The sequence below is a fragment of the Mercenaria mercenaria genome, chromosome 11, assembly GCF_021730395.1.
Source record: "Mercenaria mercenaria strain notata chromosome 11, MADL_Memer_1, whole genome shotgun sequence".
Lineage (NCBI taxonomy): Eukaryota > Metazoa > Mollusca > Bivalvia > Venerida > Veneridae > Mercenaria > Mercenaria mercenaria.
Window position 1 is genome coordinate 57,524,326 of NC_069371.1, and position 12,251 is coordinate 57,536,576.

The window sequence follows — 12,251 nt, forward strand, 5'->3', positions numbered from 1 at the left end:
GACGAAAAACATATGAATAGTGATACTTTATTTAAGTAATTTTCGTGTGAATGAGATGACCCCCTGTTTACATCGTTGGCATGGCGGGAGAAATTCGTTTGATAAAACTTTTTTTCAATACACATAAAATGTAGCAAATTTTGTCAAAATGTATAATAAAATACTGTAAATGCAGTGAAAAAATATCAATTTTGAAAAAATAATCTCTTCCTGGGTTTGTTTACATGACTGACCAATCAGAACGCAAAGACGTTACCTTATTCCCAGGTATACACTTACCTCATTCCCAGTAAGTTCCCTGTACTTTTTTGAATTGGTGGTCTCTGACCTATAGAGGAATGTTTTGTATCACATTTTCCAATTTTACAGTGATATTGTGAAACATGATCCAATACCAAATGTCTTACAAAGTTTCATCAAGAAATGTTCAGTTTTAATAAAGATATGGACAGTTTACTGAGGTCACCCCCTGTTGATTTATATGCCCAGATTCAGTCCCTTTCGTCGTCTGATTTCAATTTTTCGTGAAGATTTAAGTTATCTGCATTGGATTTGACTTGGAAGCTGAAATATGATTCATTCCGTAAAAAATAGAAATAAAGTCTATTAATTTTGATCATTCTCTGACATTACAGAGATAAAAATGATCCTTTTTGGCCCAAAAGCTCAGATAAAAATGGGCACATTTGTCCAAAAACGAGGCCAAAATTTAAAAAATATTCAAATTTCACGCTTATTTTTGCACGAAAACGTCTTTCTACATCATTTACAACAGATTTGTGGCCATTAACATTAACTGTGATGGCTTCCGACGAAAGTCATGTTTTAACTCTAATATAGGGTAGAGACCACCAATTGTTTTCCCATAGACTTACATTATTACATTATGGCGTGTACGGCCTTCCATACATCGAAACATGTATATCTAACTACATAGTTTTCAAGAACTATCTTAGTTCTACCAAAATATCGGACGAAAAACATAAATTATGAATAGTGATACTTTATTTAAGTAATTTTCGTGTGAATGAGATGACCCCCTGTTTACATCGTTGGCATGGCGGGAGAAATTCGTTTGATAAAACTTTTTTTCAATACACATAAAATGTAGCAAATTTTGTCAAAATGTATAATAAAATACTGTAAATGCAGTGAAAAAATATCAATTTTGAAAAAATAATCTCTTCCTGGGTTTGTTTACATGACTGACCAATCAGAACGCAAAGACGTTACCTTATTCCCAGGTATACACTTACCTCATTCCCAGTAAGTTCCCTGTACTTTTTTGAATTGGTGGTCTCTGACCTGCATGTATTTCAAAAAGTATTTGACCTAAAATGTACCAAATATCAATATACCTACCACATTCCAACCCACCCCATCCTATTGATGACTCATAACCCCCACCATTGGTAATATCAAATAATTAGGCTTGCATTGTCAACAAGTTACTTGTGATGGTACAGTGACAGGAAGTATGGGGCACCTGTGTCCTGTAGACACACATCTAAGTTTTGTTTTACTTCCTCTATGTCTGGTTGCTTTGCATCAAGAAACAACTTAATTACATGTAAAAGAATAATCCTGTCAGGTAAAGCTTCTTTTTTGATTTTGCAAGGAAATCCTATCCAAACTAGACACACCCATTGTAATTAAATTTTGTGTAAAAAAGGTACTGGATTTTTTAGCTCACCAGAGCACAGAGTGCTCAAGGTGAGCTATTGTGACCAGTCATTGTCCGGCGTCCAGCGTCCGTCAACATTTGTAAGTGTGAACATTCTAGAGGCCACATTTGTGGCCCAATTTTTATGAAACTTGGTCAGAATATTGGTCTTGATGATATCTAGGTCAAGTTTGCAACAGGGTCATGTTGGGTCAAAAACTAGGTCAGTTGGCCAGATCAAAGGAAAAGCTTTTGAACACTCTAGAGGCCACATTTTTGACCCAATCTTAATGAAACTTGGTCAGAATGTTTGTCTTGGTGGTCTCTAGGTCAGCTTTGAAACTGGGTCATGTGGAATCAAAAACTATGTCAGTAGGCCAGATCAAAGGAAAAGCTTGTGAACACTAGAGGCCACATTTGTGACCCAATCTTTATGAAACTTGGTTAGAATGTTAGTCTTGATGAACACTAAGTCAAATTCTAAACTGGGTCATGTGGGGTCAAAAAGTAGGTCAGTAGGCCAGATCAAAGGAAAAGGTTGTGAACACTTTGGAGGCCACATTTGTGACTAAATCTTTATGAAACTTAGTCAGAATGTTAGCCTTGATGATCTCTAGGTCAAAGTCGAAACTGGGTCATGTTGGGCCAAAAACTAGGTCAATAGGCAAGATCAAAGGAAAATCTTGTCAACACTCAAGAGACCACAATTCAAGTTTTAAACCATTAGAATTAGTCAGAATGTTTGTCTTGATGATCTCAAGGCCAAGTTCGAAACTGGGTCATGTGGGATCAAAAAGTAGGTCAGTAGGCAAGATCAAATGAAAAGCTTGTAAACACTCTATAGGCCACAGGTGTGACTCAGTCTTTATGAAACTTGGTCAAAATGTTTGTCTTGATGATCTCTAGGTCAAATTTTAATCTATGTCATTTAGGGTCAAAAACAAGGTCACATGGTCAAATCAAAGGAAAAGTTTGTGAACACTCTAAAGGCCACAGTTGTGACTCAATCTGTATGAAACTTGGTCAAAATGTTTGTCTTGATGATCTCTAGGTTAAATTCAAAACTGGCTGATGTGGGGTAAAAAACTAGGTCAGTAGGCCAGATCAACTCTGGTGAGCAATATATAGGGCCATCATGGCCCTCTTGTTTAAATTATTTAAAATCATTCTAATGATAGCTTAGCTTTCATTTCCCTTTTCCAGGTGAATTTTTACAGTTATCAAAGAGAAACTTTGCGTACACAATAAGAGAGCCCCTGGGAGTTGTTGGGGGTATAGGGGCCTGGAACTACCCCTTTCAGATGGCTACCTGGAAGTCAGCACCTGCGCTTGCATGTGGCAATGCTTTTGTTTTTAAACCCTCCCAAATGACTCCACTGTCTGCTGTTATGTTAGGGGAGATCTATAAAGAAGCTGGCCTACCAGATGGATGCTATAATGTTGTGCAGGTAAACAATTTATATATATGTTCCACAAAAACCGCACACCATTTCAGTTGTTCAAACAATTCCGCAAAATTTTTGTAATGCTTTACCTTGATCAGATGATTTTTTATAAGCTCACCCATGTATGAAATGCTGATGGTAAGCTTTTAGGATCATTGGATGTGTTGCCATCCAGAATTTCTTTGAAGATCTTCTTCTTCTAAACCACTAAGCCAATTTTAACTAAACTGGATAGTATGCTTTCCGATTCCTTTAAATGCAGAATTCTTTTTGCCATAGTGTTCAGAAGGAAAAAATTTAAATTATTCTATTCAGAAACCACAGACTTTGTAATATTTTCACAGAATTGTTCCTTCAGATCATTCTGTTTTGTTTAAAATCATGGCCACCAGGGGGCATGGATAGATTTCCTCATATGTCTGTATGGAAAACTTTGAAAATCTTATTCTCTGAAACTGCTGGTCTGATTTCAAATTAATTTGACTGCAATGTTACTTTGGTAACCCTCTACCAGATCCTTTCAAATTTTTCTGTTTTGTTGAAAAACATAGCTGACTTACATAAAACATCATCAACATATTTTTCCCTTTGAAATCTAAATTAAATAATTTTACTGGTGACCCAAAACTAAGTTTGTTAATCCCCCGCCGTGGCGGAGGGATTATAGGAATGGTCTGCGTCCTTCCGTCCTTCCGTCTTTCCGTCCGTCCGTCCATCCTTCCGTCTGTAACAAAATCGTGTCTGGTCCATATCTCCTAAACCCCTTGAAGGATTTTCATGAAACTTGGGTCAAATGATCACCACATCAAGACGATGTGCAGAACCCATGAGTCAGCCTTGTCGGTTCAAGATCAAGGTCACAAGTCAAGGTCAAAGGTTTGAGCCTGCCATTTTGTGTCCACTCTATATCTCATAAACCCCTTGAAGGAATTTAATAAAACTTGGGTCAAATGATCACCTCATCAAGACGATGTGCAGAACCCATGAGTCAGCCATGCTGGCTCAAGGTCAAGGTCACAACTTAGGGTCAAAGGTTTTGAGCCTTCCACTTTGTGTCCGCTCTATATCTTCTAAACTCCTTGAAGGATTTTCATGAAACTTGTGTCAAATGATCACCTGATCAAGACGATGTGAAGAACCCATGGGTCAGCCTTGTCGGCTCAAGGTCAAGGTCACAACTCGAGGTCAAAGGTTTGAGCCTTCCATTTTGTGTCCGTTCTATATCTCCTAAACCCCTTGAAGGAATTTTATCAAACTTGGGTCAAATGATCACCTCATCAAGACGATGTGCAGAACCCATGAGTCAGTCATGCCCGCTCAAGGTCAAGGTCACAACTTAGGGTCAAAGGTTTGAGCCTTCCACTTTGTGTCCGCTCTATATCTCCTAAACTCCTTGAAGGATTTTCATCAAACTTGGGTCAAACGATCACCTCATGAAGGCGATGTGCAGAACTTATGAGTCAGCCATGACGGCTCAAGGTCAAGGTCACAACTGAAGGTCAAAGGTTTGAGCCTTCCATTTCGTGTCCGCTCTATATCTCCTAAACCCCTTGAAGGAATTTTATAAAACTTGGGTAAAATGATTACCTCATCAAAATGATGTGTGGAAATTATGAGTCAACCATGCCAGCTCAAGGTCAAGGTCACAACTAAGAGTCAAAGGTTTGAGCCTTCCATTTTGTGTCCACTCTGTATCTCCTAAACCCCTTGAAGGATTTTCATCAAACTTGGGTCAAATGATCACCTCATCAAGAACTCATGAGTCAGCCATGTCAACTCAAGGTCAAGGTCACAACTGAAGGTCAAAGGTTTCAGCTCTGTATCTCCTAAACCCCTTGAAGGATTTTCATGAAACTTGGGTCAAATGATCACCTCATCAAGACGTTGTGCAGAATTCATGAGTCAGCCATGTCAGTTCAAGGTCAAGGTCACAACTAAAATCAAAGGTTTACCCTTTCACTATCCATAGCAGTGGCAGGGGATTTAGCTGTCTTTCGGACTGCCTTGTTTAAACATGGTTTGCACAGAACTTGGTTCCTTTCTATTTTGGTCTTGTCTGCATGATGATGGTTTCATTTGTGATTTGATTTTAACCAAACTTGCACACAACTTGTGTCACCGTAAGATCTTGGTTCTTTTATTGAACCAGCCATATTCCACCTTGGGTTCTAGAGTTACGGGCCGTCCATACAAACTTTTCTTCAAACAACATCTCTGAAACCATTGGGTGGAAGTTGATAGGTGAATATGAAGGTCAAGAATGCAAATTGTTTTCTTGCATATTGCCTTTTGTCAAGCACTTACAGACATACTCTTGTTTTTAGCTCACCTGAGCACAAAGTGCTCAGGGTGAGCTATTGTGATCGCCCAACGTTCGGCGTCTGTCTGGACTTCCAGCATCCGTCCGTCCGTCCACACTTTCCTTTAAACAATATCTTCTCCTAAACCACCAAGCCAATTTTGATGAAACTTCACAGGGATGTTCCTTGGATGGTCTTCTTCAAAATTGTTCGAAGAATTGAATTCAATACAGAACTCTGGTTGCCATAGCAACCGAAAGGAAAAACTTTGAATATCTTCTTGTCCAAAACCACAAGGCTTTCATATTTGGTATGTAGCATCATCTGGTGGGCCTCTACCAAGAGTGTTCAAATTATTTCCCTAGAGTTAAATATGGCCCCGCCCTGGGGGTCACATGGTTTATATAGACTTTTATAGGGAAAAGCTTTGAAATCTTCTTCTCTAAAACCATAAGGTTTAGGGCTTTGATATTTAGCATATAGCATCATCTAGTGGGCCCTTACAAAGATTGTTCAAATTATCCCCCTAGGATATAATATGGCCCCACCCTGGCGGGGTCACATTGTTTCTATAGACTTATATAGGGAAAAACTTTGAAAATCTTCTTGTCAAAAACAAAATGGCCTAGGACTTTGATATTTGGTATGTAGCATCATATAATGGGCCTCTACAAAGATTGTTCAAATTATTCCCCTGGGGTGAAAAGAGGCCTTGCCATGGGTTCCCTAGTTTTACATAGACATATATAGGAAAAAACTTTAAAAATCTTCTTGCCTGAAACTGCAAGGCCTATGCTTTTGATATTTGGTATGTTGCATTGCCTAGTGGTCTACTACCAAAATTCAAATTATGCCCCTGGGGTGAAAGAGGCTTTGCCCTGGGAGTCCCAAGATTTACATAGATTTATATAGGAAAAAACTTAAAAAATCTTCCTGTCTGAAAGTTCAAGGCCTATGCCTTTAATACTTTGTATGTATCATTGCCTAGTTGATCTCTAACAAGATTGTTCGAATTATGCCCCTGGGGTGAAAAGAGGCCTCGCCCCGGGGGTCCCAAGTTTTACATAGACTTGCATAGGAAAAAACTTAAATTTTTTTTTTTTTGAACCACAATTAAGGTCCATTTATTTGTCACAATATATATTTACATTACATTTCAATAATATACAACAAATGTCTTGTACTAATTTTTAACATGTACATATAGTAGTTGTTGGCCATTTTAAGGAACATAGTGGTAAAAATCTTCTTAAGGGGCACTTAATATATGAGTTATATAGGAAAAAATACTGAAAAAAAATATCAGATCATATTTCCTAGACTATTTAATTATATTTACCTGATGACCCCAAGTGATAAGGGTCACCCGACTGTGACCTTGACCTACTTTCTTGTTTTTATGCCCCCGAAGGGAGGCATAAAGTTTTTGAACCATATGTCTGTCTGTCGGTCTGTCTGCAATTTTCGTGTCCGGTCCATATCTTTGTCATCGATGGATGGATTTTCAAATAACTTGGCATGAATGTGAACCACAGTAAGACGGCATGCAGTGCGCAAGACCCAGGTACGTAGCTCAAAGGTCAAGGTCACACTTAGACGTTAAAGGATAGTGCATTGATGGGCGTGTCCGGTCCATATCTTTGTCATCGATGGATGGATTTTCACATAACTTGGCATGAATGTGTACCACAGTAAGACGACGTGCAGTGCGCAAGACCCAGGTCCGTAGCTCAAAGGTCAAGGTCACACTTAGACGTTAAAGGATAGTGCATTGATGGGCGTGTCCGGTCCATATCTTTGTCATCGATGGATGGATTTTCAAATAACTTGGCATGAATGTGTACCACAGTAAGACAACGTGTCACACGCAAGACCCAGGTCCGTAGCTCAAAGGTCAAGGTCACACTTAGATGTTAAAAATCATTTTTCATGATAGTGCATTGATGGGCATGTCCGGTCCATATCTTTGTCATTCATGCATGGATTTTTAAATAACTATGCATGAATGTGTGACACAGTAAGACGATGTATCGAGCGCAAGACCCAGCTCCGTAGGTCAAAGGTCCTAAACTCTAGCATCGGCCATAACTATTCATTCAAAGTGCCATCGGGGGCATGTGTCATCCTACGGAGACAGCTCTTGTTTAAGATACAGCCTTGAAATTTGGATGACATGTACAGTTTTGCATACTAATCTTTAAACTGACTTTCAGTGACCTTGAATATGACCTACTGACCTACTTTCTTGTTTTTGAAGCTTTAGCAAAGAAATTTGTTCAAGCAAGCAACTTAACTCAGGTGAGCAATATAGGGCCATCATGGCCCTCTTGTTTTCCTGAAGTTTCTTGTGTTTCTTGATATTTTTAGAACTTCTTCCTTCTCACCCCCACCTATTTGCCCCTACCCTTTCAAAGTAATGGCTGCTTTTCATGCCAGTTCATACTGCCCTGTCCCATTCTATTTACAAACTGACATATTATACCCTGTTAGGCAGAGCTCTGGGTGCCACTGCTGTCCTAAACAAAACTTGAATTTTTATGCCCCCGAAGGGAGGCATATAGTTTTTGAACCGTCTGTCTGTCGGTCTGTCTGTCTGTCAGTCTGTCGGTCTGTCTGCATTTTTACGTGTCGCGCGCAAGACCCAGGTCCGTAGCTCAAAGGTCAAGGTCACACTTAGACATTAAAGGTTATTGCATTGATGGGCGTGTCCGGTCCATATCTTTGTCATCGATGGATGGATTTTCAAATAACTTGGCAGGAATGTGTACCACAGTAAGACGACGTGTCGCGCACAAGACCCAGGTCCGTACCTCAAAGGTCAAGGTCACACTTAGACATTAAGGGATAGTGCATTGATGGGCGTGTCCGGTCCATATCTTTGTCATCGATGGATGGATTTTCAAATAACTTGGCATGAATGTGTACCACAGTAAGACGACGTGTTGCGCGCAAGACCCAGGTCCGTATCTCAAAGTTCAAGGTCACACTTAGACATTAAGGGATAGTGCATTGATGGGCGTGTCCGGTCCATATCTTTGTCATCGATGGATGGATTTTCAAATAACTTGGCATGAATGTGTACCACAGTAAGACGACGTGTCATGCGCAAGACCCAGGTCCGAAGCTCAAAGGTCAAGGTCACACTTAGATGTTAAAGGTCTTTTTTCATGTTAGTGCATTGATGGGCGTGTCCGGTCCATATCTTTGTCATTCATGCATGGATTTTAAAATAACTACGCATAAATGTGTGACTCAGTAAGACGACGTGTCGCGAGCAAGACCCAGCACCGTAGGTCAAAGGTCCTAAACTCGAACATCGGCCATAACTATTCAATTAAAGTGCCATCGGGGGCATGTGTCATCCTATGGAGACAGCTCTTGTTTTTTTTTAAAGAAGTTGCCAAAACAGCTTATTACTAAAAGGTTATTATTTACCTGAACATTATATCTTGATGATTTTAGCTCACCTGAGCACAAAGTGCTCATGGTGAGGTATTGTGATCATGCTGTGTCTGGTGTCCGTCGTGTGTCTGTCCGTCCGCCAAGTCGTCCGTCCGTAAGTGCTCGTGGTGAGGTATTGTGATCACGCTGTGTCCGTAGTGCGTGCGTGTGTCTGTCAAGTCGCCCGTCCGTCATCAATAATTGTGCCCACTGAATGGATTTTGAAGAAACTTGGCCATGATGTGCCTTGTGACTGGTCCTCTGCCAAAGTTGTTCAAACAATTCCGCTTGGTTGCACATAGGGGCTGCCAGAGCTAAAAATAGAAAAAAACTTCAAACAACATCTCCTTCTAAACCGATGGTCCGATTTTTAGCTCACCTGAGCAATGCTCATGGTGAACTATTGTGATCACGCTATGTCTGGCGTCTGTCGTCCGTTGTGCATCTGTCCGTCGTCAACAGTTGTGTTTAAAAGACATCTCCTCCATAACCACTGAATGTATTTTGATGAAACCTGGCATGGATGTTCTTTGGATGGTCCTCTACTAAATTTGTTTAAACGGTTCTGCTTGGTTGCACATAAAGGCCGCCAGAGCTAAAAATAGAAAAAAAATCAGATTATTTTGATTTAAGAATCTCCTTGTGTGAAACTACTAGCCCGATTTTGAAATAATTTTACACAAATGGTTCTTGTGTGACCCTCTACCAAGATTATTCATATTATTCCGATTTGTCAAAATACATGGCTGCCAGGTGGCGTGGTCACTTTTCCCTTTATGTATTCCATACTTGTCCAAATTTTTGCCCCAAGGTCAAAAGATGGCCACACGCGTGTGTCTAGCATGTACTTACTATAGGCTTTTATATTAGAAACTTGAAAATCTTCTTCTCTGAATCAATAAAAGCTAGAGCCTTGATATTTAGCATGTGATATCAGATTTGTAATGTCTACTGTAATTGCCCTAGGTTCAGAAGTGTGTGTGACATGTATGCAATATAGGTTAACATAGAAGAAACCTAACTCTGTACTTATACAAGCACACTTGAAGCCTTGTACACAGGTGAGCACTTTAGGGTCAATGACCCTTTTGTTAAATAATTTCACACAAATGGTCCTTATGTCACCCTCTACCAAGATTGTTCAGATCATTCTGATTTGTCAAAAAACATGGCCACCAGGAGGCATGGTCACTTTTCCCTATATTTATACAATGGAAACTTTAAAAACCTTCTTGTGGGAAACTGCTAGCCTGATTTTAAAATAATTTAACAAAAATGGTCCTTGTGTGACCATATACCAAGATCGTTCAAATTATTCAGATTCGTCAAAAAACATGGCGGCCAGTGAGCGTGGTGGAAATTTAAAACAATCTTCTTGTATGAAACTGCTGGCCTGATTTTAAAATAATTCTGCACAAATGGTCCATGAGTGACCCTTTACCAATATCGTTGAAACTATACCGATTCGTCAAAAAACATGGCTGCCAGGGGGCTTGGCCACTTTTCCCTATATGTATATAGTAGAAGTTTTAAAAATCTTCTTGTGTGAAATTGCTGGCCTGATTTTAAAGTAATTTTACACAAATGGTCCTTGTGTGGCCCTCTACCAAGACTGTTCAAATTATTTTGATTCGTCAAAAAACATAGGCATCAGAGGGCGTGGTTACTTTTCCCTGTATATGTATATAGTGGAAACATTAAAAATCTTCTTGTGTGAAACTGCTGGCCCGATATAAAATAATTTTACACAAATGGTCCTTGTGTGACCCTTTTCCAGAGTTGTTCAAATTATTTCGATTCTTCAAAAAACATGGCTGCAAGGGGGCATGGTCACTTTTCCCTATATATATATAGTAGAAACTTAGAAAATCTTCTGGTATAAAACTGTTCTTAAAAAAAATTAAAATAATTTCACACTAAATTTAATGGTCCTTGTATGACCTTCTACAAGTGGTGTTCAAAATGTTTTGATTTGTTAAAAAACATGGCCACCAGAGGGCGTGGTCACTTTTCATGAGCACATCTCCAAAAACACTGAATGGATTTTGATGAAACTTTACACAAATGATCTCTGGGTAGCCCTCTTTTAAAGTTGCTCAAACTGATTCATTGAACATATGGGTCTTTTTGGTTAGAAATAGGTTTTCAGCTATCAGACTTTAAAAATCTTTCTCTGTAGAGCTTTGATATTTGGCATGTGATATAAGGGTGTGACTGTCTACCATAATTGTCCAAATTATTGCCCTAAGGTAAAAAATGTTTATGCCCCTGTGTGTGACATGTACTTACTGTAGGCTTATATATAAGAAAATTTAAAAATCTTCTCTGAATCAGTAGTAGGTAGAGTCTTGATATTTGGCATGTGATATCAGAGTTGTACTGTCTACCATAATTGTTCAAATTATTGCCATAAGTATAAAAATGTGTGTGACATGTATATAATATACTTTATTAAGCTAACTTAAGAAATCTAACTTTGTACTTATACCAGTATGTTACACAAACACACTTGAAGCCTTGTACACAGGTGAGCGCTTTAGGGTCAATAACCCTCTAGTTTCTTAACAATGATTGATATACTGAGGAAAAATAGGGGAAATGTGTGCTTGATACTTTCAGTTCTGCAATGTTTCCAAAGTACAATGGAATGTTTCATATATAATAATACTGCTATTCACTTCAATTTTGCAGGGTGAAGCAGAAACTGGTCAATTATTATGTAATCACCCTTCAATAGATAAAATGACCTTTACTGGAAGTGTTCCTGTTGGTTCAAAGGTTATGGAAGCCTGTGCAAAGGTAAGATATTCAAATTAGCCTGATTGTGGAGCATGAGTAGTGATCATGACTGTAGGGCGTGGCCAGTGATCAAGACTGTAGGGCGTGGCCTGTGATCAAGATTGTAGGGCATGAACAATGATCAAGATTGTAGGGCATGACCAGTGGTCAAGACTGTAGGACATGGCCAGTGATAAAGACTGTACGACATGGCCAGTGGTCAAGATTGTAGGGCATGGCCAGTGATCAAGACTGTAGGGCATGGCCAGTGATCACAATTGTCCGGCTTGACCAGTGATCAAGAATGTAGGGCATGGCCAGTGATCAAGATTGTAGGACATGACCAGTGATCAAGACTGTAGGGATTGGCCAGTGATCAAGATTGTAGGACATGGCAAGTGATCAAGACTGTAAAACATGGCCAGTGGTCAAGATTGTAGGGCATGGCCAGTGATCAATATTGTCCGGCTTGACCAGTGATCAAGATTGTAGGGCATGAACAATGATCAAGATTGTAGGGCATGGCCAATGATCAAGACTATAGGACATGACCAGTGATCAAGACTGGAGGGCATGATCAGTGATCAAGATTGTAGGGCATGACCAAGATTGTAGAGCATGGTC

General features: G+C 39.5%; 1 protein-coding gene across 3 annotated transcripts in view; it reads left to right on the forward strand.

Annotated features, from left to right (window-relative positions):
• Window positions 1–12,251, forward strand: part of LOC123531280 (4-trimethylaminobutyraldehyde dehydrogenase A-like) — a 67,625-nt gene that overhangs the window by 31,821 nt on the left and 23,553 nt on the right. For all 3 annotated transcript variants that reach the window (XM_045312101.2, XM_045312102.2, XM_053517504.1), the window contains 2 exons: window positions 2,867–3,111; window positions 11,541–11,648. In XM_045312101.2, the coding sequence (XP_045168036.2) occupies window positions 2,867–3,111; window positions 11,541–11,648 (353 nt within the window). The remainder of the gene's footprint in view (window positions 1–2,866; window positions 3,112–11,540; window positions 11,649–12,251) is intronic.